Genomic DNA, 27,227 nt, shown 5'->3' with positions numbered 1-27,227 from the left:
TCATCCAAAATAGAAAAGGGAGACTGCCCGCTAGGTGATGCATACACTGATGTACTAGGAGCAAAATAGCATATAGCAATGTAGAGATATCTGCCAGTCTCTGCCCTCAGTCTCACCCACATGTACCTAGCCTGCTCATCTCTGCGGACTATATGTATCAGTGGCTGTAGCTCCTCTCTAAACAATACTGCCACTCCTCCTGAGCCCCGTCCTCTATGCTCTGAACGAGTCTCCTGTCTACAAGCTGTCTCCCATCGGTATCCACTAACATGTGGCATGGACTGTCCAGGAGCCTGATGCGTCTCACAGTAGAAGATGATGTCCCTCCCAGTGAAACTATCCTCAAAAGCCCCTACATCAAGGCGTAGAGATCCATTACAATTCCAAGTAGCAACTTTGAGTGTAGTCCCATAGGTCTCGCGCCGTCATGAAGACCGCCTCTCCATAATCACCACTCTACCATCTCTATAGAAGGCCACTTTCCCTTTCTCTCGGGCTGCCCTTATCTCGGGCATAACTTCTTTCATGTGGGCAAGTTGCGAGAGTGTGAGGTCATCTCCAAGAAATATTCCCGTTTGCTTGAGTGTAGGACGTCTCTTCAAGAAGTCCTTCTTCGCTTCCATGGACGGGAAACGAATGATAAGTGCTCTCTCCTTAGAAGAAGATTCGCCACTACCTTCCCTCTTCTTTCCCACTCTCCATGCCTTTGTGTGCGTGGCTTCAATGCCCATCATAGAGAAGAGCTCCTTGGTTTCCCCTTCCGCATCATCACGGTCTTTTAGACCGGACACTCGTACATGTAAGGCCCGGGTTTTCCTCCTTTGCTCCTCTTCAAGGGTCATGTTGGTGATGGTGGGAGTGGGGATGGGTGGCGATTCTTTACCTTTCCCTTTCTTGGCGACCTCGATCCATTTCTCGGCCTCGTCCATCTTCTTTTGTGTCTTTGTGATCACCTCCACCCATGAAGATGTCTTCTCTTTATGTTGCTCCTCCTCCTCTCGAATGATCCTCATTTGTTCCTCGATGGTATTCAGCTCTTCAATCAAGGAGGGCTGAAATTCTCCATCCTCAAGCTTGCTTTTTGAAGTGGCTTCCAACTCCTTTTTGAGGGCTGAGATTTCAGCCGCTTGACTTTTAGCATGCAGTTTGGCCTCCACTAGTTCCTCCTTTAAGGCTGAAATCTCAGCCTCTTGCTTGGAAGATCTCTCTTCGAGCTCTTGGATTTTGTCAAATCCCTTCTCGAGTTTGGAGAGGCGGTTTATGATTGCGGTAACGGAAGAGTCGACCATCTTCTTGTTTTCTTTGATAATTGTGCCGAGCTTGTCCTCCGCGAGCTCCTCTTTAAACCCGGTCTTGGCCATGGCTTTTTGCAGAACTTCCCACAGCCAATGGACTGAAAATTAATCCATGGCAGCAGCACGAAACAGCAGCAACAGGGAGAGGGGGGTCAAGTCATGCAGGGGAAAGGGAAAGAGAGGAGATTCGGCAGAGAGAGAGAGTTATGTTGCTGCCTTGGGGGCCTGAGCAAGGGTGGGTGGGAACAGGGAGGCGGAACAGCGAAGAGAGAGAAAGTGGAGAGGGGGTGGGCGCAGAGCAGGCAGCGAAGCGGGAGAGAGAGAGAGAGAGAGAGAAGCGGGAGGCGGAACAGCGAAGAGAGAGAAAGAGCGAAGGACAGGCAGGCAGCGGGATAGGGAGGCGGAACAGCGAAGAGAGAGAAAGGGTGGGTGGGAACAGGGAGACGGAACAGCGAAGAGAGAGAAAGTGGAGGGGGTGGGCGTAGAGCAGGCAGCGAAGCGGGGGAGAGAGAAAGAAAGAAAGAAAGAAAGATTTTATTAACGTCTTCCAAAAGACCGAACTCGGCCTATGAGACAAATCGGAGTACATGTATGGGGTATCCTCTGTCATCCCAACAAAATGAAAAAGTACTGAATAAAAAAGCTGAATCTGGGTGTGCAGGGGATGGAGCTCTATTACTAGGAGAATGCAAAGCTATATGCATGGAGTATACAATCATGGAGAGAGAGAAGCGGGAGGCGGAACAGCGAAGAGAGAGAAAGTGGAGAGGGGGTGGGCGCAGAGTAGGCAGCGAAGAGAGAGAGAGAGAGAGAGAGAGAGGGAGATTTCTCCGAAGGATCACCTAATACACAGGCGCAAACAAGATTAGTACAAACAAAGAAAGGCGTAGCAAGCTCACCACCCAACTGTCAGTTCGCATTTTCAAATCTCCCTCGAGCGAAGGGCCTTATAAGGTTCGGTCCATGCCACTCAGCCCTAGCCTCCCATACCACCATTGTCTGCCTCCATAGAAGACTACCCGTGATCCGCCATGTCCATGGCAAGAGTAAGCCTCTTGGTCAAGGTCCAAACCACACAAAATCAATAATAGCCCAAGACTCATTTATATAGTGCTTATTGGTCCTGTAAGTAACAGTCTAGTCAAACCTTGGATTTATTGAATCTGAACCTTAGCCGCTTGAATTCACATGCTTTTCCTCCAAGGCTCCCCTAACCCTGTTGAATTAGTCCCTAACCCCAAGGGTTAGTGTTAGGTACATAACATTTCTCCCCACTTAGGACATTTCCACTCCTGAAAATAAAAGAAGGAGAATCTAGCTACCTCCGTCAACTGTCTTTGAAATCAAGTTTATACATGTTTATCAAATCCCCATAGCCACGTATCAAGATTCAGCTCAACTGAAGCTAATGTTCCTGCTGTATTGACTGTGGGAACAAGACAAAAAAAAAGAACCTTTTCATATCCTTGAATAACATAAACCATCCTTCAATCCTCCAACTTCTCATATGCAAGCGGAGGGTGGAATAGAGATACCATGCCGAAGCCTCCTTTTGGACGCACGCGGTCACTCAAGACTTTTTTGAGATTGCACTCCCACACAAGCGGAGAGATGGTATCCGCAGGATACGAGACCAGGATGGATCCATGTTTTACGTATCAAGATTTAGCTCAACTAAAGCTGATGTTCCTCTTGTATATGACTGTGGGAACAAGACAAAAAAACATAACCTTTTCATATCCTTGAATAATATAAACCATCCTCCAATCCTCCAACTTCTCATGGAAGCGGAGGGTGGAATAGAGATACCATGCTGAAGCCTCCTTTTGGATGTAGGCAGTCACTCGGGACTTCTTTGAGATTGCACTCCCACACAACGGGAGAGATGGTATCCGCAGGTTACAAGACTAGGATGGGTCTCGCAGGCGTGTGTCCACAGGCGGACAACGCCGTCGTCCGACCCCCCCTCCCCCCATGTGAGAGCCATTGCCACATATTTCTTTAGCTCTCTTCTCACGGGTGCCCCGTATCCTCACAGGTGTTGAGCAAGTTTGGTGACATACGAGAGAGGTGGTCCCTTGCGCTATCTGCACCTTCACATCTGAGGAGTTGGCGGAGGCTATGACAGCATTACCTAGGGACAAATGCCCGGGAGAGAATGGGCCGCCAGCCTCCTTATTTCTCCATCACTTGGATCTCATGGAAGGCGGCCTCACAACTGCCTTCAATGAGATTAATGGTTACAAGAGCCATGCCAGAGACGTTGTCAAAGGGATTGATGCACTTGATTCCCAAGGAGGGTGGTGACCAACTGGAGGTTCGGCAGTGGAGACCCATACCTATCACCCTTCTAGGGACCGCCTACAAAATTCTGCCCAAGGTTATCAGCCGGCAACTGTAGCCCTTACTCCCCGACTAGATACATGGTACACAGCCGGGTTTCATTCATGATCAAAGAATTTTAGACAACATCTCCACCTTCTAGGAGGTGACCGCTTTGGTCAGGATGCGTCAACAATGTTCTCCCCTGTGAGGACAAATCTATTGTCTACTGTGTCATTTCTCAGTCAGTCGGTGTTAGTTGAGAAGCACAGTCACAGTTGAGGCTTTTTGGAGGGAACAATGTGTAGGATGGGATTTCCAAAGGACTGGGTCCAAGGTCTTTCGAGACTCCACTCGGCTTCACACACCCAAGTTATTATTCCAGGAGCTAGAGGCGACAGATTTCCACTTTTTTTCTCGGTCCGTCAAGGCTGCCCTCTAGCATCTTATCTCTTCATGTTTGTCACTGAGGCCATGAGTAGTTTACTCTTTGCCCAAGAGACCAGGCTCCAGAGACTACGATTTCCGAGCTGCTTGATTCCGAGTTCATAGATGACACAACAACATGCCTGTCAGGGGACAAGAGGAACCTCCAGAGATTCGCTGAGGCGATTGAGATCTCATGTCGTGCATCCAGAGTCACAAGTCAGGTGGATTTTGGGTTGGCTTACCGCCCGCTCCGCCTTGGTGTCCAAATGAGGCTTTTCAAGGGGCACTCCAATTCATTATCTTGGATGCCAGGTTGGCATTGATATCTCCCCCGAGCAACAGCTAGCCCCTCTTCTTCTGAGCATTTAGAAGAAGTTGCTTTACTGGAATTCAACCAGGTTTTCTTTAGTTGGCCACGTTATGGTGGCAAACCAGGTTCTTCTCACCACCACATGGTACATCACCTCCTGCTAGACTACCTCTTGGGCTTGTATTGGTCACATTCAACAATTGATCCACAACTTTCTGTGCCCTGTCAATGAGACGGTAGGCCTGCCCGGGCCAAGGTGGCCTTGAGAGCAATCATTCATCTGCGACGCAGAGGAGGCATGGGCATCATCGACCCCTCCATTCAGAGTCATGCCCTTTTGGGCAAGTTGATTGTTTGAGGCCTCCTTCCGCATGGTGAGCCTTGGAAGGGGCTAGTATCTCCACCCGCACCCCGATTCTTGAAGGCCCTTGGCGTCAAAGCACAAGATAGATTTTCACAGAGAAGCGGGCGTGTAGGTTTAGTTGAACATTTAAGGACAGATTTGCAGCCAATCTCTTGCATACTTGGGATCACCTCAAGCTGGCCCTTCAGCAGTCAGCTCCAGTAGCCTCTGACAGCCTCTAATCTGGAACACCATGGTCCGTCTACCTAGTCGTCACATGCTTGGGGCTCGCCTACGCATATCAAGGGGAGCTTTGAGGATGGGCCCCGCTAGGTCATGTAGAGATTGGCTTACATTCAGACAGTTGTACCCAAAGGCTCAAGAGAGGGGCCTTACTGGAATCCGGGGCAAGGACAGACTTAGCCTCGACATCGACTACTCCATCCCTCTTGAGTGGCTGACCTTGGCCCGGGCAGGCCTCCCGTCTCACTGCCAGCACACAGAAAGTTGGAACCTCCTCCTCCGTAATAATTGGGAGTGTTCACTGCTGTTGCGCTCTGGGGCAGTCCCAGAGGGTTAAGAGGGTCTTTCCACTCCCATTCACTGGCGTCCCACTGAATTTGCCAAAGCCAGAGTCTCCAAAACCTGTGTCGGGCTAGGGAGGTCGATGTGCCAGCGGTGCTCATGGAAGCCACTGATCCAGACCCTCTGAAGTGAGCCATCAATGAAGTCCTCCATTGGGAAGAGGGTCACACACCCATGCCATCCGACTGAGAAGATGAGAGCTCTACCCCGGTCTGATCCTAAAACCACCTGAGGGATAACGTGGCGCATGAAAGCTCCCAGCCACTGAGGAGGGACCTGCCGGGGCAGGGATCTTATAAGGGAGTCAAGCAGTCGGGGGGGGTGTCTGAGTCGATGGTGAGGACTATCTGCTCTTTGCCTCCGATCTCAACGAGCCACCTATCCTGAGCATCCTGGGGAAACTGCCTGAAGCTAGTCCACTCGCCCAGCGACTGGGCAGGGCCCAAGCTGAGGGGGCCTCAGGCTATGTGAAAAGGGGTGACCACTCTGCATCCTGAAGAGGCAGTTCCAGATCAACAGCTAGCGGAATCTCTCCTCGTTCGAGGCCGGGTGAAGGTGCTGAAGGGCTGGCTTGAGATGACCACAAGCTCTCATCAAACTCGCTAAAAATATTTCCTCAAAAGTGGTGCTCAAGCCTCAAGATCGGGCCTCCGTGAAAATCCATCATACACTGGGAGTCCATAGGCCACCAAGCGATGGGGTCTTAGTTGAGATACGGTCCATCAGTTCCAGCATTTAGGCGTGCCCTGAAGAATGCCCAGCAAGATGTAATGTGTCACATGGTGGCAAGGAGCACATGGTTAGCGAGGGAAAATCTCTGAAGGTTCCCCTCCTCTCCTGAGAGGTAGGCAGCTGTGCCATTTGTGAACTCTTTTACCGAATGCTCAAGAAAAGACCATGGTGGTGTTGGAACCCAAGGAAACGAAGAAATTTCGTGTCACCTTATGTCAAGTCTGCATCGAAAAGGATGTGCATGCATGATATTGTTACTTCAACGTTGTACCACTAACGCCTCCTAGGGGGTACGAGTTGCCTCCACTGGGGTGCTAGTCCAAGGTGTGCTCCTAGAGACGCTGGGACGAGGCTAAGCTGCAGCGGAGACTCCTTTCCTGCTCATTAAATACCTTGAGTGTCCTTTGCTGCCACCTGCAGAAAAAAGCTGACCTCTTGAAGAGCCCTGTCTAGAGCTGAAGCAGCAATGCTAATGGGGGTGGAAGAGGATTCCCAAATCTCCTCAATGCACTAGCAAATCTCTAGGAAGGATGAGGCAATCCAGAATCCTAGCATTCTGTTAATGATCTTGTCGCTACACGTCACCAAGGTGCAAGAGACCTTGGGCGTGATTGCAGTAGGTGGTGACATATAAAATATGTCCCTAATGATGTGTCAAAATATTGCATGAATGCATTGAATATAGAGCATCAAAGGCCAGGGAGAACACCTAGATTAACTTCAAGCAATTATTTTATAAAAGCCGCACCTGTGAAGCAAAGGTCCTACTGATTCTGGAAGATTCAGCAACCTCTTTGGCTTCTTCGTAGTACCCTGTGCGCATGCAAAAGAATATCTGTTCACAACCACCAAAAATAATAAGATATAGCAAAGCTTCAACAATCTACAACTAATGCAGGCTAGCACTGTGAAAAGCAATGCTGCATGCAATTCCAACTCTATATCTAACAGAGGACAAGAAAAAACGGGGGAAGGTGTGTGTATTGGGGGGGGGGGGGGTTTGAAGAGAGGATGCAAGTTGTCCTTGTACCCACCTAAAAGATCTGTTGTAGTCTTTTAAGAATGGCATGCAATAATGTCAACCTACAGAGGATTCAAAGGAATATTTATGATAGCTACTTCCACGTCAACACAAGCTCAAGACTCAGTATCTTTTCAAGTTATGCAGGTACAGCATCCATAGTCATTGAGCCGCTCTATAGAAGCATAGTTTGTTGAAAGTTGTCACTATAAAAGCACACATGCATGTTTGTGTGCACTCAAGCATACATGTATGCCCACCATCTGAGTGGCTCATATTGGGATTTCGGAGTTAGTTGGTGTGAACACCCTCTAGAGGTGTGAACAAACACAAACAAACAACAAAGCATCACACAAGAGACTCTCGAGGAGGAGAAACGCAGGAAGGTTAGGTCCCTCCATGTGCGAGTGTGGGGGCTACAAGTGGGGGCTTCCCCCAAGGCAAATGCCATTACGCTTTGCCACATGATAGGAGCGGACGGGACCCCCCCGCAATCCCCCCCCCTCCTTTTCAGATATGGAAAGATATGAAACGAGAGCGGCCCATCATCAGATTCCCTGATGCCACTAGCAGACATGCATTCTTAGACAGACAGGCTGCCCTCAAGGGCACACGTGTACATGGAGGGATGATCTCACCCCAGCACAGGTGGCACACCTACGTGAGGTGATAGACAGTCCATGAGGCCTGTAGAGCAGGCAAGTGGGCTGTCTACAGAGATGGCAGGGTCATTATTACTAAGCACCGTCCCAAATAAGGATGCTGGGGTCTATGAGACCAAACACCTAAGATGAGCAGTATGGAACTGCATGGAACTGCAATGGCACTTTGTGGTCAAATCTAGGAGGTTTGAGCAAGATTCTCACACACCCCGATATCATTTTCTATGAAGAGACTCATCAAAGCCTTGAGAGGGAATTACCATAAATAGCCAGGTATGAGTGGGAGTCAGCTTTCTGAGGCGAGACGGCCCGCACATGAGAAAGAGTACATGCCTCGAGAGGGGTAGCTTTCCTTTTCAGAAAGAGTACGTGCCTCGAGAGGGGTAGCTGTCCTTTTCAGAAAAAGTAGCTTTCCGAGGCAAGACAACCTGCACATCAGAAAGGGTATACGTATCTTTGGATGCAGCTACAGCTTCCAAGGACAGAGCCATCCACATTGCTGTGTGTTACACCCCCTTACATGGACAGTCACCGTACTTACCATCATATGGGGATATTCTACAATTCTAAGAGCTAGGGAAAGTCCTCCTGCTCGAAGACTTCATTGCGAGGACAGGGAGTCAACAGGTTCCACTACTTGATCAGGACGACCCTATTAGACTACAGGAGCTGGAAATCACAGACACAGGGTTACAAAGATCATCACAAGACCATGAGGTCGCGATGTATAGCTGCACATGGTCATGTTATCTATAACGGGATGTCCCGATGGCCCTCCTCTGACACCCTCACCTCCTTCACTTACTCCGCAAGAACAAGCACTCTGGATTACTTGACACACCTTGTCCCCAACTTCTCCATCCCACCATTCCCCTTTAAAGCTGACCATGCCTACCTCTCCTTCATTCTTACCACTCCCCTTTAAAACTGACCATGCCTACCTCTCTTTCATTCTTACGATTAGGCAGATCTGATCCCACACTGGCAAGGCATATTGATCCCCCTACTACTTTATGCAGATGACATCGTCCTTCTTTCAAATTCAATGGAGGGGCTTCACAGACATTTGGATGCCTTACACAGGACTTTTGCACTCAACGGGACCTCACTGTTAACCTTGGTAAAACCAAGGTGATACCTCCCGACCCTTCACATCTAGATTCAGCTTCACATTCAAAGGGGATCCTCTAGAGATTGTCCCCTCCTATGTCTATCTCGGCATCACTTACAGTGGCCCACGCTTCACCATGCTTTCCGCAGCACATGCTAGAGTGACATGGGGATATGCAACCTTGAGCATACTTAGGCAACAATGCTTCTAGACACGTTTCTAGAGTCCACAACGAAGGGCTGGCTTTTTACACCCTCGTCACACCAGCCTCAATGTATGGAGCAGCCTTCTGGAAACCAGATTTATCCGATGAGGATTGGTAGCGAGTTGAGAGGCCCCAAGTCATGATGCTCTCATGGATGCTCTAGAGCAAACCATCAGTCCCACACGAGATTATCCAAACAGAGTTTGTTGCAGCCCTGATGGTAGTGGATGCACTCTTCCAAACAGTCACATACCTCCATCACATTGATCACATGGATCCCTACAGGTACCCAAGGCCTCCCTTCGGATCCTCAAGACAGCTAGCACTCGTAGGCCACCCTAGAGTATGGTATGCCCGAGTTTCCACTTGGTTATCAGCATATGGGCTCCACATGGACCGCCTCCCACCCCTTCAATATAGTTTGAACTCCCCTTTTCTCCAGCTCTCTCATCAAGACACCAATATTATTTGGTTAAATCTTCTTAGCCTCTACATCAACTGCACATAAATCACACCTTTAGAGCTCCCACCGAAGATGCACTTCTACAAAGATCACTTCCTCACGCTCATTGAGGATGGATTCATCCAGCAGCCGGGCTACCCGAGCGTTCACATGTCCCATGCCATGTGGATTGCGATTGGCCAGATACGGGTTTCATCCCACCGCCTCATATTGGAAATGGGAAGAGTTGAGCGCGTCTTTAGAGCCCAGGAGCTCATACGAAGACCTAGGGAGGAAGGCTCTAACGATTATGCCACACAAAGGTAGAGACAAAGGAGCATTACATTTGTCGTTGCCCCTTCCATGAGGGATTTGGCCCACTCTCCAAGACCAACGTTGCCTAGAACTCTTCTTGATCAAGCTCTGCAGACACACGGACAATGTCGTGAGAGAGCTTCATCCTCAACCATCTGACCCCTTCCTCGCCAACCAACTATCACTCGCTTCTTCTAGACTTAGCAGGATGAGGACACCAATACAATGGATCCCGTGGACCCACTTCGGGCTTCTCCGAAACCACCTTGTCCGAGAGGAATTACCTCGGACCATGCCTCCACATACCAGCATGCCCGATGCCCTCGGCCCCCCAAATGTCGCCCACCATCCCCTCACGAAAGTGGTATACCTTCCATTGGGCATTGTTTCTTATGTTTCATGTTCTTGGTATTTCATGATGAGATTTCCATGGACAATTTTGTATCACTCTAGTGAAATAGTTTGTTTTGTTACTATTTTAATTTCCATTCCATGATGAGATATGTCATGGACATTATTGTATCACGTTGGTCTCATAGGCCTATTGGGTCTGTGGTAGTGGTTTAATATATGTTTCTTTCTCTCTCTTTTTCTCTTCACCATTGTCATGGATTGAGTTTCAACTCTCCTTAAACTCACATCTCTCTTCTACACTCACATCAGGGAAATCTTCCACCCTCCATAACTTGAGCTTCATATCCTATGGATACCAACATGGTATCGGAGGTAGGGTGAACCATCATCCTGGCTACTTTTTGATGATAATGCTGCCATCATCACCAACATCATCACTGTGTTTTTTTTGGAGCAACAACCTTAGTGTAAGCCCAAATCCAAATCTAAGTTCTAGTTCCAATTCAAATCTGAGTCCAAGTTCCAATCCAAGTTCTAGTCCCAATCCAAATCCGAGTCCAAGAATCACTCTCTCATCCCATGACTAATCTCCACAACTCCTACAGCCTTGTCGATGAAGAACACCATGGAAAAGCACTTTCTAGCAAGAAAATTGATATCCAACGTGTTTTAATGGTTTTTGGGCAATAAAAACCTCCAAAAAACAGTTTTTACCTTTGCTTTTGCTCTTTTTTCTTTTATTAATAAAATATTACTCAACTTTTGGTGCTTTGCTTTTCTAGCTTTAAGGCCTTGCGTTTTGGCCTTAGGGCTGCTTTTTGAGAAAGTGCCTTTTAGCTTTTTGGTCCGGCTTAGTCTCCTCTTTCTAATGGTGCCCTTGGCTTGCAGTCAACCCAGCTTGACTTTTTGCTTTTTCTTGCTTTTCTAACCAAGAATGGTGCTTTTTCTTAATCAAACCTTATGGACCTTGTCGCCATGTCTTCTTCCACCTCTGTGGTGTCCGGGCATGGGCTTCATCATGTGAAATAGAGCTAGGAGGGCCAAATAGGTACATTCCCTCCCTCTTATATCGCAGTTGTCCTCAACTGCGGACCCCAAGTGTTCCAAGTACTTCCATATGTCCCTGGTATATCCATATGTTCCTATACCGCAAGTGTTCCAAGGACCGCTCAGACTATCTATCCTCAAGGCCATCTGGTCACTAGGACCGCTCGAGAGTTCATCAATAGTCATCTCGGCCATCTAGTCGCATTGACCGCCCAACTATGAAATCCAATAGAGTCATCTGGGCCATGTGGTCGCAATGACTGCCCAATAGAGTCATCTGGGCCATGTGGTCGCAATGACCGCCCAACAATGAAGTCCAATACAGTCATCTGGGCCATGTGGTCGCAATGACCACCCAACTATGAAATCCGATAGAGTCATCTGAGCCATTTGGCATCTAGGCCATGTGGTCGCAATGACCGCCCAACTATGAAATCCAATACAGTCTCATCAGGGCCATCTGGTCGCAATGACCGCCCGACTGCGAAGTCCAATAAAGTCAATCATCTGAGCTATCTCGTCGCAATGACCGCCCGACTACGAAGTCCAAATTATATGGCATCGTTGCCGTCCAATGGATCATCTGGTATCGTTGCCTCCCATATACAAATCTTGTTCTAGCATCGTTGCCGTCCAAATAACCATTATAAGCAGAATAATGATCAATTCCAGTCTAATATATATATGTGTGTGTGTGTGTGTGTGTGTGTGTGTGTGTGTGTGTGTGTGTAGTAAAGAGAGCCAGAGGTATGATCCCTCCCTCTTGAATCTGTCTTTTGATTACAAGACATCTATATGTCTGTACTTCAAATATATTTGGACCAACCACTGCCTCATAAGCTCGAAGTAAGTCTCGATAGTCCTAGAAGTACTCCTCTTGCATCCATTTCGCATCCAATAGCGAATAATTCTCGAATTCCGAGACGAACTTTCTGAGTAGTCTTTTCTCTTTTTCTCACAGAATGAAACTCAATCTCTTCTAACTCTTCCACTCGTGGTGGTGGATCCTTCAGAACAGGCTCCTCTAAGGGTAACCTGTACATGGTTTCAATAAAATGTGTCCTCCAATGATTTGATCGGTCCAACCAATAACAAACATGGTTGATCTTCTTGGTATCCTAAGAAAGGTCCATATACTATAATTCCCTGACTTTGGTAATCCAAAGATAGAATCCATAGCAATATTCTCCCATAGATCATTCAATGGGTGCAATAATCCAGCTGGTGTTTGTCGATCAAACTTGACTTTCTGACAAACAAAACATTCTCGAATCATAAAGTGCCATGTCCTTTTTCATAGTAGGCCAATAGAAGTGGCTCTCCAAAGCTTGAAGTGTAGTCAATGTGTCTCTATGACCCATGTAGGAAGGATCATGGCACTCTTCCATTATCTTGGCCTCAATTCCTTATCACACATAACTTGGGTTCGCATCATAAGAAAACCCTACTTGATGACATAAAAAGTCACCAAATCTCTAATCTGCAATCTGTTCCAAAACATCTTTGAAATCCTCTTTGGTAGCATAAGGATCCTTCATCAAAGTGAAATCCATATGGTAATCCATAGAAACCGTGTCTCCGAGATAATGCATCTGCTTCCTTGTTGTCTTTGACATTCATAGGCCACAACATGGCCTGCTTGGTTAAAGACTGCTCCAATGCAATCTCCTGAGGTATCATACTCTACCATAAAAGGCTTTGATAATCTGGAATAATCAACACTAGTCCTTTCCTAGCATAAAACTTTAATGCTTGAAAGATTCTTTTTCAGCTTTGGCCCACCAAAATCCCACGGCTTTCTTTGTCAAATCATGCAATGGACTTGTTACCACGGCAAACCACTTGATAAACTTCCTGTAGTAAGAGCATAAGCCAAGGAAACTTCAAACCGCATGCACACTAGTTAACTCTGGCCATTCCATAATAGCCTTGACCTTGTCTGGATCCATCGTGACCCCTTCCTTGGAAACTATGTGGTCCAAGTACTGAATTTCTGCCCAAATTTTAAAAAAAAAAGAACTCACTCGTCTTACCGTTCACATATAACTTGTGTTTGCGGAGTTCCTAAAATACCATATCCAAATGCTTTCGATGCTCTTTCTCATTCTTTGAATGCACAATAATGTTATCTAGGAAAGTAGCTGCAAACTTTCCATGTTCTCGAAATATTCTTTCCATCATTTCGTTGAAAGCAGCCAGGGCATTGGTAAGACCAAAAGGCATCACCAAATACTCATAGAATCCAAAAAATAGTCTTGAAAGCGGTCTTGTGAATGTCCTCTGGAATAATCCTCACTTGATGGTAACCACTCTTCAAGTCAATCCTGCTAAAGATAGTGTCTCCATCCAATCTATCCAAGATATCGTCAATCCTAGAAATAGGAAACATGTTCTTCACAGTGATCTTGTTATGAGCCCTGTAATCAATACACATACGCCAAGAATCATCCTATTTCTGAATCAATAAGACTCCTATTTCTGAATCAATAAGACTGGGGAGCAAAAAGATAATGAGCTAGCTCTAATCAAACCCTTTTCCAATAGCTCGATCATTTGCTTCATAGTCTATTGTTGAGCTTCTTGGCATGATGTCAATCTGATGATCTTTCGATCTCTCTGGTTTCTTGCTTTGGCTTGTCAGGACAAATTGCAGCCAAGTGTCCATTCTTTCCCTTACTTGTCCCGAAGAAGCGGTATCTATAAAAAAAAGTTTGCTTGGGAATGGGCTTCCTGTTTTCTACACGATATCCTTCTACAATGGTGACTCCTTTAGCACGAAGATAAGCTTTAGCAGCTTCAACTCCTTTGGCTTCGGTGGCTCGATCCTTGGTGAAATCTTCAAGCATTCGAGCCCTTCTTTGGTCCCATTCCCTCTTGGTTCTCCAAGCAAGGAATTCTTCATCTCTAAGAAATTGTCTGAATTGCAGAAAGTCATGTACTCTTCTGATGACATGGTTGCGATCTCATACCCTAGTTCTTATCCTGAAGTCTTGGATCAGCCTGATAGTTGTTCCCTTCATTAGAAGGTTGGTTTCCCTCTTCTTTGGACATGGCTCTGTCACCCAAAGAAAGTTTCTTCAAGAGAAATCTTGCTCTGATACCACTATAAGCCCAGATCCAAATCCAAGTTTCAATCCAAGTTCTAGTTCCAATCCAAATCTGAGTCCAAGTTCCAATCCAAGTTCTGGTCCCAATCAAACCGAGTCCAAGAATCACTCCCTCATCCCATGAGTAATCTCCACAACTCCTACAACCCTGTCGATGAAGAAAACCATGCAAAAGCTCTTTCTAGCAAGAAAATTGATATAAAACGTGTTTTAATGGTTTTCAGGCAATAAAAACTTCCAAAAAGCAATTTTAAAGGTTTTTGGAGTAGTTTTAGGGTTTCTGAAATTTCACTCCATACATGTCCGTACGGCTGTAGGGATCCATGCAGTCATACGGGCAGATGATGATATAGCGCTACAGCCAATGAAGGTGCTCTGAATCAATGGACAGTGATGAAAAATTCCATAATTTGGTTCTTAATCAAGTAGATGATGATGGAGAAGAGGATCTCCTTGCTTCAACGAAGATGGCAACACGATGAAGAGGTTCTTCTTCAACTTGATGCTCAAGCCTTGCTTTTTGCCAAAAAGCCTTCATGCTTTTTCTTTGCCTTTATATGCTTTGCTTTTTCCTTTTTGCCTTTGCTTTTGCTATTTTTACTTTTATTAATAAAATATTACTCAACTTTTGGTGCTTTGCTTTCCTAGCTTTAACGCCTTGCATTTGGTCTTAGAGCTGCTTTTTGAGAAAGCGCCTTTTAGCTTTTAGTTCGACTTAGTCTCCTCTTTCCAATGGTGTCCTTGGCTCGCGGTCAACCCTGTTTGCCTTTTTGCTTTTTCTTGCTTTTTTAACCAGGAATGGTGCTTTTTCTTAATCAAACATTCTAGACCTTGTCCCCATTTCTTCTTCCATCTATCTGGTGTCCGGGCATGGGTTTCATCACGTGAAATAGAGGTAAGACAGCCAAATAGTTACGCTCAGTCTCAACTGCCAAAATAGTTGCTTCTCCACTGCCCGTGGGGCAGCTCTAAATTCACTCAACTATCCCGCTCTCTCCACTATAGTAGCTTCACAGCATTCTCTTCCTTCACGGCTTGGAGTGCCACTCTCAACTGCAATGCAGCCGCCAACGACTGATTTCCAGACCAATAGAGCTTGTGCCGCCATGTCAACACCAGATAAGGGGCTATTTCACATGCAAGGTGAAAACGGCTTTTTTAGCTCTTCCTTCTATCAATATTTAGAGTGTTGTTTCGAAAAGTTGAGATTTTATGAATTGGATGACAAATTTAAAGAATTTAAAGAATTTAAAGCTTCTATAACTTGAAAGATTTGGACCTTTTCTCAAATATGGAGAAATCCATCCAAGTGGAGATTCAGCACCCGCAAATTTTTGGAACTTTTTCAAAATTAAGCCTCTTGCATCAAATTGGAGTCTCCATACAAACGAAAATGTTTTGTTTACAGTTCCCAATTTGTGCAAGTATAGGTCCTCTACCTTAGACCCTAAGCCTAAAAAGATAGCCCAAGTGTCAATCGTTTGGCAACACTATCAAAAGGGACAAATCTTCATCGACACATCGACCAGAGGTTTCTAAACTTCCCAAAAGTTCTCGTATTTTCAAGCATGAGTCAAGAGTTGTATGCCCGGGATGTCCTTAAAATCTGAGTATTTTGTAGTGAGGGTTCCTTGCCTAGAAGTTCTCCAAAATTTGAATATTTTGGGTTTCTTTATGTAAAGCTCCGACATTCCCTCTTTATCCTATGTTAACCCTTTCCAGAGACCTCTCAGGCATTGAGGTCGACCACCTCTTCACTTTCACTTCATTTGGCTGTAGGTGCCATAAGGATCGCACTTCACTTAAATGGTTATGTATTGTATAATTTACATGAGCGCTCACCATTGTCAATGAAAGGCACGCCACGGGATAGCTTAATTAAGGCTAGGACTTAATTTTTAACTTTGGCCGCCTAAATGGTGTCAACCCTAGAAACGAAGGAGATAAGACAAAAGGAAAGCGTTCATTCTCTTGTATTATCTTATGCGTAATTTAAGTGTGCTCTTGCTCTCTACTCTCTCCCTCTTGCCTCTTGCCTCTTGCTTGTATGCATGATTTAAGCTCTCTAGCTGCTTGTCTATGAAGGAACAACAGAGCTACAGCTAGACTAGAAAGCAGGAGCAACTAAACTAAGACAAAGCTATGGAGGAAAGAGCTCAGAGACAAACTTAAAAGCTGAATCTGGGTGTGAGTGGGGGAGGGGATGGAGCTCTACTACTAGGAGAATGCAAAGCTATATGCATGGAGTATACAATCATGATATGCAACCTAGCTAGCTCCATCCTGTACCATACTGGGAATATAAAATGGTATACATCAATGAAGGGGGTGTCCACAGCTGCCTGGGTGTGCTCTGAAGTGAGCCAGTCGCTCCGCACCCTCTCTGTGAAACTGAGCTCTGATCTCTGTCATCTTTCTCTGGTATAGGCGTGGTGTTCGAAAAGCCAGGTGTCCTCTGTCTCCTGCGGGCTCTGAGTGTCTCTGATCTCTGGAGAGTAATTCCCTGCCGTGTAGGGGCTCGGAGTGGGATGAATCTCTGAAAAAATGTAGTAATCTATGTCTGTCGTCCCCCCTCTGGAGCTGTCTGGAGCTAACTACTCAGCATAGACTCAAGTTTAGTTAGGTTACAAGATTGAGACTTGGTACTCATGAAAAGACTTGAGAGCTTGCTGGATTATCTATTCATGATAGAGACCTCACTTATATAGAAGTGAGGTACACAAGGTACAACGTCAGCCCTCTATATGGGACAATATGAAATGCCACATGGGAACACCCTCAAACTCCTACAATACTAGCACTCCTAGATGCATACATAAAAGAGGCAGTTCCTTGATATTCCCAACAAACCCCCCCTCAAGGAAATGCCTCATACTGTATCAAGGATGAAGGCCTTGGACTGTTAGGGTTAGGGTTTGGAGGTGCTGCAAACACAGGCGTGGAGAAGCAGAGAGAGAGAGAGAGAGAGAGAGAGAGAACACGACTCTTGTATGTATTCAGATAATGAAGTGAAGTACAATAGCCACATAATAAAGTGACCTAAAAAGATGTGTGTTCACATGTCCGGCCATAAAATGTGCCGGGTGGACCAAAACACTTAAAAACTGTTTATAAGTGTAACTAAGCTAAACTAGAGCTAAATTGGGGAAAAAACCTCCACTAACTGAAGTAAAAAGTGCCCCAGTAATCTACTGATGATCACTAGCACTCCTCTGGGTGCATACACAGCATAAAACCCAACAAACCTCCCTGGAGTGATATGTGATCACTGTACATCATGCACCAAAAGGAAACAAATTCAAAGCAGTGCGGAATGCTTCGAATTTCGCACGTGGTAATGCCTTGGTGAAGATGTCTGCCACATTCTGATCTGTAGGACAGTAGATCAGACTAATATCACCTGCCTAGAGTCTCTCCCGAACAAAATGATAGTGAATCTCAATGTGTTTCGTGCGAGCATGAAACACAGGATTCCTGGCCACAGCAATGGCACTCTGACTATCCGTATAGATAGGTGTAGGCTCCTCCACTGAAATATCCATATCAGTCATGAGACGACGCAGCCAAACACACTCAACAGTAGTAGTGTAGGCTGCTCTGTACTCTGCCTCACAAGACGAAGTGGCCACTGTGGTCTGTTTCTTGCTTAGCCAAGAAATGCATGAAGAGCCAAGAAAGAAACAATTTCCACTAGTGGAATGTCTGGTATCAAAATCACCAGCCCAATCTGAATCACTGTAAGCATATAACTGCATGTCACCCCCCTCAGGATAAAGCAATCCAAGAGACAAGGTACCCTGCAAATACCGGAATACACGCTTCACAGCTTGCCAATGTGACAACCGCGGGCTGTGCATGAATCTGCTCAACTGAGAGACTGCATACTGAATATCTGGCCGTGTAGTACACAAGTAAATAAGGCACCCAACAGCCTGAGCATATGTAGTGACATCAAAGGAAATACTGTCATCTTGTAGTGACAGTTTCATCCCAGGCTCCATAGGAGTACTAATAGGCTTGCAATCCTGAAATTTAAACTTCTCCAGAAGTTTAGCAACATACCGAGATTGCAACAACCCAATGCCTCTGTTATCCTCCACAAACTGTATGCCCAAATAGTAGTCTATAAGTCCCAAATCAGACATGTCAAATGTCTGTTGCAGTATCTCTTTAAAAGCTGCAATTTCGTCATCATTTGATCCCATGAGCAAGAGATCATCTACGTAAAGACTGATGACCAGCAGATCTGTCTCTTCTTTCTTTACATACAAGGTGGCTTCTGATGGACTGTTCACAAATCCTTGAGTGAGTAGAAAAGCATCTATCTTTGCATACCAAGCTCGTGGAGCTTGTTTCAAACCATACAAGGCCTTTTTCAGCCTGCATACTTTCTCTTCATGACCATGTTCTGCAAAACCTGTGGGCTGATATACATAAACTTCCTCCTCGAGGTCCCCATGTAGGAATGCAGTCTTTATGTCCAACTGGTGAACAACCCAACCACGATGTGCAGCCAATGCAATGACACATCTAAGTGTCGACATACGGGATGTAGGAGCAAATGTCTCCTCATAATCAATGCCCTTCTTCTGTGCATAGCCCTTTGCAACTAGACGGGCTTTGTACCTGTCAATGGATCCATCTGCATGTCTTTTCAACTTATAGACCCACTTAGTACCAATTGCTTTCTTGCCTTTGGGCTGATCAACCAAATCCCACGTTTGATTCCTTTTAATAGAATCAAGCTCATTATGCATGGCTTTGTTCCAATGCACATTATCTCGTGCATCCACAAATGAATCAGACTCATCATCATCCTGTAAAAACTGGCTGCCATAACCAGATTCAAATCCATGATGTGTGCATGCTCATTGGTCCGTGTCTCCCTACGAGTACGACCAGCAAGAGGACCCTCTAAATGGATGTCCTGTAATGTCCTCAAATACCATCTAGGTATGTGTCTGACCTGTGGTGCCTGCTGCCCCATATTTGGTTCAGCTTCTGGCTCAATTTGCTGCTGAATTTCTGCACCACCTTCATCATTTGATGGCTGTCCTGTACCCTCATGAGTTGGATCACCAACTATGGAATGAAACTCCATAGGTAGTAGACCTTCAAACACATCATTTTCAGCCTGATTTGCATCATAACCAGCCATGGATATTTCTGATTTTTCATCAAAAATCACATCCCGACTAGTGAATATCTTCCTGGATAGTGGGTCATATAACCGGTAGCCCTTGCTCTCACGGCTATACCCAACAAAAATGCATTTTGTGGCTTTATCATCCAACTTCCTCCTCAACTCTTTGGGTATGTGTGCATCTGCAAGACACCCAAAGATACGAAAATGTGATACAGAAGGCTTGCGGCCATGCCAAGCCTCAAAAGGAGTAATGGAAACCAATGCCTTTGTGGGACATCGATTCAAAATATGACAAGCACACATGACAGCTTCCACCCAAAAGATATGTGGTAGCCTCTTTGCCTTTAGCATACATCTGGTCATCTCCATGAGTGACCGATTCTTCCTTTCTGCAACCCCATTTTGCTGTGGAGTATAAGGAGTAGTATACTGATGTTTTATACCTCTACTCTCAAGAAAGGAATTCAACACTTAACCTTGCATCCTGACTCTGTTTCAGCAAGTGCTACAAAGGCCAAAAATGCATCATATACCTGTGATTTCTGTGTCAAAGGATAGACCCAGCATATACGAGAGAAGTCATCAATAAATGTAGCAAAATAGAAGCAACCACCTAACGACTTCGTCTGCATGGGACCACAAAGATCACTGTGTATAAGCTGCAACTTTGCAGTTGCTCGTAGAGCCTGATCACGTGGGAAGGAAAACCTATGCATTTTTCCCAAAATACATCCTTCACAAATGTGATCTGGAGGCTTCTCCATGAGAGGTAGATCTGTAAACATGTTATGTCGCTGCATAAGCATAAGACTACCAAAATTTACATGCCCCATGCGAGCATGCCATAACTCCGCACCAACCATAGCTGGAGTAAGAGTGAATGCATTATAAGCAGACTGATCCACTGGCTGAAATGCATCCAACTGATAAAGTCCATGACATAATGTACCAGTAAGCATCAAGGTCAAAGCATTAGCTGTCTCTGACCATGCATTTATCATCATCAAAGTGGACTTGCATACCACAATGTGCTAAAGAAGAAATGGACAACAAATTCTTCTTTATCCCTGGTACATATAAGGCATCTGTAAGGCGGAGAATGGAGCCATCAATGGCTGTGAGCTGAATCTCCCCAATGCCATGAACTGGATATGAAGCATTGTTGGCACACTGAACAGCTTTGCCAACAGGGGCAGGGCCTACATGACAAAACAAATCCCTGCAAGATGTGATATGCTTTGAGGCACCACTATCAAAATACCAAGTACATGCATGCTCTGTCATACTGAGTGCCTGTGAAGACCAAGAGGCATCATAGCTGCATGTATAGAAACAGTAATCCCTGTCCTCAACAAAAGAAGCAGTCTCTGGAGGAGCTTTAGAGGCATCATTTACAGACATCCCAGATTCTTTTGCCTTCTCTTTGGCAATCCTCTTTCTACACTCTGTGATGTAGTGACCTGGCTTCTTACAGTAATGACATTTGCCCTTCTTCTTGGGCTGTCCATCACCTTTCTTGGTATCCTGAGATGAACCACCATCACCTGAATTCTGATTTGAACTCTTTGGCTGAGTTTTTCCTTTCCCCTTTTGACCTGTAGTAAATGCTTGTTCACCACTTGTGTTCATATTCATATTCTTCCTCATTTGCTCTTTTTGTAGCAAGAGAGCAACAAGTTCCTGATACCTAAGGGGTTCAGCACCATTCCTCATGCTGAGGTTCAAAGAGGTATGAAAAGCCAAGTAAGATCTTGGCAAAGAGTGCAAGATGGTGGACACAAGCTGTGTCTCAGGAATAATCTCATCCACATTGATGAGTTGCTCTCTCAAATCCTGCAGCTTGTTTAAGTGGCTAGACATATCATCTCCTTCATGCATTTTCTGATTTTCCACCTCTCTTTTCAAAAATGAGATCCGAGCCTCATTACGAGCAACATACATCTACTCCAAAGTCACCCATGCATTCTGTGAAGAGCCAGCTGAACGAATATGAGGTATAATAAACCTCTGTACTGACAATGCAATGAGTGACAACGCTTGTGCATCCCTGGCATCCCATGTCTTCTGAGCATTTGTTCTTTGAACAGGCAATGGCTGCCCTGGAGCCTGTACCTGTTGTCCTCGTCCACGAGCACCCCCTTGGGGAGGAGTCTCTGGAGCCAATGGACCTGGACGTGGTTCATCACCACTAACAAAATCCCAAAGACCTTTTGCCACAAGCACATTTTTCAGCATAAAACTCCACAAGGAGTAGTTCGTGCCGTCCAATTTGTCTTCCTTAGACAAATACGTGAATACATCACTCTGCTGTTGATTTGCCATTATGCCTATGCACAATGTTGTACCTGTGTATCAAAAAACCCAATCGCAAGAACCCTGATAGCAACTGTACTCCACTGAATACAGTTCACCCAAATATGCCTGCACTCTCAATCCTCTGAATGTGCAGCTCAATGCACCAGTGACTGAGTAGAGCAGCAAAAAATGGCTTACACAGTGCCAAAATGTCCCAAAAATGCCCAAAATTACTGCACCCAAAACCTTGCAAAAAGCCTATAGACTTCTTTGCAAGAAAGTCTGCCTGTATCTGCCTATAGATTTTCACAGAGAAAATAGAAATGCCCAAAAATCAAAATTTGTAATGCTTACCACAGTTGAGATTTCAACAGGGACAAGTTGACTGCAGTGTGCAGGTACGGATGACTTGATTGTTGTACTGTGCAGGTACAGATTACTGTACGGAGCAGACTGCAGGTACAGTGAAAGTACGACGGATGTACTCAGACAGAGCACTGTATTGAACAGTGCAAACAGGTACACTGCAAGTACTCGTTGCAAGTATAGTCGACTGTATGCAAGTACAGTACGGAAGCAATCGACTGTAAGCAGGCAGGTACAGTACGGGTACTGAAGCAGTCGACTGTAGGCAGGTACAGTACCAACTGAAGGCGGCGCTGACAGATGCAAAGGCGACGCTGACAGGTGCAGTACTATACTGAAGGCTACGCTGACACGTGCAGTACTGACGGCGCAGACTGTGTATGGGCAGGTACTCGTGTACGGGCAGGACAGTACCTGAAGGCGGCGCTGAATGTGTACAGGCAAGTACAGGTGTACGGCGAAATGTACAGCGAAGGACAGTAGCTCGTACGGACAACTGACGGCGAGGGTGGCTGGTGGCTATGGCCTGTACGGATCGCTCTGATACCAAATGAAGGCCTTGGACTGTTAGGGTTAGGGTTTGGAGGTGCTGCAAACACAGGAGTGGAGAAGCAGAGAGAGAGAGAGAGAGAGAGAGAGAGAGAGAGAGAGAGAGAACACGACTCTTGTATGTATTCAGATAATATGAAGTGAAGTACAATAGCCACATAATAAAGTGGCCTAAAAAGATGTGTGTTCACATGTCCGACCATAAAATGTGCCGGGTGGACCAAAACACTTATAAACTGTTTATAAGTGTAACTAAGCTAAACTGGAGCTAAACTGGGGAAAAAACCTCCACTAACTGAAGTAAAAAGTGCCCTAGTAATCTACAAATGATCACTAACACTCCTCTGGGTGCATACACAGCATAAAACCCAACAAAGGATAAATCATAGGCTCATGGTTTCTCATGCCAGTTTTTCTGGACAAAGATAAATCCAAGGCCCTAGTTTCTCATGTCAGTTATGGGCTTCCCCTAGGTAGAGACAAAATGTGGGATATACAAGGACAAACACACAAAACCCCCTCCAATGGTTATCTCTCCTGCATGTACAAGGATAAATCTTAGGCCATATGTGGACCTAGTGTCTCATGTCTGCAAAAGGTACCGTGGAGAAACAACATACACTTGGCCTACATCCTATGGTGGCCAGAGGTGTTTACAAAGAAAGAACACACACACACACACACACACACAAAATACCATAGATACCTAAAAGGAGGTTTACAACCCTTTGGAAACATGATCTAGGAAGGGCTCACTAGAAAACATGAAGGTAAGGAAAGGGCGTGACTAGCTAGCTCTGATACCATATGAAGAAACAACAGAGCTACAACTAGACTAGAAAGCAGGAGCAACTAAACTAAGACAAAGCTATGGAGGAAAGAACTCATAGACAAACATAATGAAGGAGCTAACTACTCAGCATAGACTCAAGTTCAGTTAGGTTACAAGATTTGTACTCATGAAAAGACTTGAGAGCTTGCTGGATTATCTATTCATGATAGAGACCTCACTTATATAGAAGTGAGGTACACAAGGTACAACGTCAGCCCTCTATATGGGACAATATGAAATGCCACATGGCAATACCCTCAAACTCCTACAATACTAGCACTCCTAAGTGCATACATAAAAGAGGCAGTTCCTTGATATTCCCAAAAGTCTATGAGAGTGTGATTGTGTGAGTGAGTGAGAGGGGGGGACCAAGCTGGCAGTTGAGCTAAGAGGAGTGTGGATTTTATTTGCGAGATTGAGCACACTGATATGGCGTATCACCAATTGTGATTGTATCCAAGAAATTACGAGGTAAGTGACATACCCAATACACCATATCAGTGTGCTCAATTGTGATTGTACCCAAGAAATTACAAGGTAAGTGACACCTCTGTATCCGATGTACCAGCACCCGTATCATTTGTAATTGTTGAAACAACACTTTTACCTATTGTTAGTGTTGTACTGGAGTGTACTCTTGGACCTACTTGTGTGCTTGTGCGTTTTTGTGCGCTCGTATTAGGAGAACTTGAACTCTAGTCTCTACAAGAGGATAAGCCAAGCTCTAGTTAAAGAGCGCCTGTTTGTGTGTGGTCACAGAACAACAATTTCGCATTCATCCCTCTCCAGGTGTATGAGATTGGTGGTTAAGTCACGATGAGTCTTATGACGAGCCCTACATCAACATTCTACATACTCCAAAAATATACTTCGGTATTGAGGGGCAGGCCGCCCGGTGGCTTGGGGGGGGGGGGAGGGGGGAGCGCCTTGTTCACAACCCTAGTGATGATGTATTGTGCAGTGCTTGTCTCTTTTGCATATTATCTTGTGCAATGTTGTATCATTCAGTTGTTATGTGCAATGTGGCTTTTACATATTTAGCGTGATGTGTGTATTGTTCACAAGACGGTGCCCAAGGGCGTTCACACATAGCCAGTGTAGTTTCAATGGTATCAAAGCACGATTGTTTTCCTCTTCTCAGTGGGGAAACAATCAATTGGGCAATGGGCTCCGTGTGGACAGCTGTTGAACATTATGGACAGCCATGCACAAAGTGGTCAAGGGGCTAGTTCACATGGCGTAACAAGCGATACTCAAGCTTCTGAAGCTTTGGGCAATAAGCATATGCATGCAAGTTATATAGAGGAGCAAATACAAATGGGAAAGCCTTCTCAAGGTAAAGAGAAGATGCAAGAAGATGACCCAAATGTAGTGAAAGGGAGAGATTAAAGGCAGTTGTATGCCAAAGATGAAGGCACTTGTATTGCAAAGGTAGAGATTAAAGGCAGTTGTATGCCAAAGATGAAGAGCTCGAGATGCTCTATGATAACTCGCGGGTTCACAAGCTTATGGAGGCCACAAAGGCCAAGTCTATGGTGGCACACACTATGGATTCTATGGCGAAGGAATTGAGTATGAATCCTCAACTACCTTTTACACACTGAAGATTTGGTGAAAGGCAATCCAAGGGAACTTTGTGTGAGAGAATCCCCGCATGGGGAGAGGTAATGCTATGTCTCGCACGGTGAAGTCTTACGTGCACAAAGATGAGGCTTCCGTGACTTCCAATCAAGCCTCCGCCCTGCATGGTTTGAGAAAAGAAAGGGGGATGTACAAGGCAAAGAGAGTGGCAAAGAGGATGTCAATGTACATGTGACACATGCTCCGCATGGGGAAAGTGGTAGGCATGTTGTCACCAATTGGCCGACCATTTGGTCCATCTCCAGTTTTGTGTCTCGTTCACTTGAGGCCAGCCCGGTGTCTCATGTGAAGAGGCCAGTATTTTTGCTTAACATGGACGGGAGCCAGACTAGTGCCACCCGTGTGTTAGCAGGATGGTGTCGTATGGACGGGAGCCAGACTGGTGCCACCCGTGTATGACCTGGACTGTTTTCTATCCATGGGATTGTCACGCTATGGAAGAGCCAGTATTTGTGCCGTGTCTTACCTATGGGACTGTCACTCCATAGGGAGGCTCGTGCCTGGAACTGTGTTTTACCTATGGGACTGCCACTCCATAGGAAGACCAGGATTTATGTTTTATGTCGTGCTATTTTTGTGCCCGACAAATATTTTGTACTTGTTCCATGAACGAGAGATATGTCCATGATACTATTTGCACATGCACTCATGTTTTGCATGTTTGAAACTGTTTTCACATGACTTGTATTTTTGTGTGTGCCTGTTTGACGTGTCACTTACTGAGCGGGGACGCCTACCAGTGAGTCGTAAAGTTTGCTCTGTCTTCTGACGAGTTTTGTTGCATGTGAACAGGTGGTAAGTGTATTGCACTTGTTGGTTTAATAGTTTATTTCTAACCTTTCATTTTATAAGGTTCTAAGTTCACATTTCATTTAAAAGTGGGCACCCATTATGGGCACCCACATATGGGCCAAGGTGGGGAGCCACACTTAACCCTTAAGTGTGTGGGGGTGGATGCATGGCCACCTACCCACACCACACCATGGAACTGGCCGCCCCCATGCAACCTTGGGGAGCCGGCCAGCTGTGGTCGTGGAACTTCCCCTCCAACACCTACAAAGGGCGATTGTGCGCCTCCTCTCCGACACAACAGGCTGCGCTTCACCTCCAGCAAGACGACTGCGTATCCTCTCCAGCAGGCTACTTCTTCTGTCCTGCAGGCGGCGGCTGTGCTCTGCATACCGGCGCCTCCTCCACTTCAGAACTGCTGCGCCTCCTCCTCTCAGGCTGCGCTTCTGTTTTCACAGGCGGCTGCACATCAGAACTGCTGCGCCTCCTCCTCTCTAGCTGGGAGCTGTGCTCCTACAGCCAGACGGCTGCTGTACCTACAGCTGGTGGCTGCGTTGCCTCCTCTTGCAGGCGGCTGTGTGTCCATCTCCAGCGGGCTGCTCCTCCTCCCATCCAGGCGATCCCTTCTCCATACAGGCGGCTATGACTTCTACAAGGTGGCTGCACTTGCTCAGCAGCCAGGCGGTTCCACCTCCAGTTGGCGGGTGCGCCTACTCCACCTCCTCCCCTGCAGACAGCTGCTCTCTTCTCCACTGCAGCTAGGTTTCCACTCCACTTTTCCAGTGGCTACACCTTCTACATTGGCAGCTCCTCCTCCCTCTCTTCGACAGGTTGCTGCACCCTGGTGTCTACTTCTAGTAGCTGCACACGAACACCTCGGGTATTTGTCTTCCATCTGCGAGCTACAAGTAAGTGAATTCAGATTTAAGTAAAGAACTTTGTTATAAATCTGATAAGGGATTCTCTCTACGGCTAACACCCGTTCGGTGCCGGGTAGTCCAACCTTTTGGAGAACTACGGTCCAAAGGTGCCGAGATAGGGAGAGCCAGGCGTTAGTACGGGAGCGCCTGTTTGTGCGTGGTCCTCGAACACCAGTGGGGCGCTCTCGCGGAGTCCAGTGAAGGCACTGGACTGTAGAGACTGGACCACTCAAGTGGTCGCTTTCCTTCGAACATCTACTTCGAGCCTCTTGTTTGGTACTGTATTCATTTGTACATGGACATCATCTGGTTCATTGAACCCATGGAACATTGTATTTGTTAAATACTCCCAATAATATATCATATATTGAGGGGGGGGTCGGCCCGTTCTGGCCCCAGTGCTGGTGTC

The 27,227-nt window shown here is 46.0% G+C and overlaps 1 protein-coding gene across 2 annotated transcripts in view; it reads right to left on the bottom strand.

Moving 5' to 3' along the window:
- Nucleotides 1–27,227, bottom strand: part of LOC147619767 (nuclear pore complex protein NUP93A-like) — a 110,253-nt gene that overhangs the window by 33,890 nt on the left and 49,136 nt on the right. For both annotated transcript variants that reach the window (XM_086825601.1, XM_086825602.1), the window contains exon 11: nt 6,765–6,851. In XM_086825601.1, the coding sequence (XP_086681727.1) occupies nt 6,765–6,851 (87 nt within the window). The remainder of the gene's footprint in view (nt 1–6,764; nt 6,852–27,227) is intronic.

The sequence above is a fragment of the Cibotium barometz genome, chromosome 32, assembly GCF_041138505.1.
Source record: "Cibotium barometz isolate CiBa-2024 chromosome 32, ASM4113850v1, whole genome shotgun sequence".
NCBI lineage: Eukaryota > Viridiplantae > Streptophyta > Polypodiopsida > Cyatheales > Cibotiaceae > Cibotium > Cibotium barometz.
The sequence above is the reverse complement of the archived record's forward strand: the minus strand, read 5'-3'. Positions and strand labels throughout refer to the sequence as shown.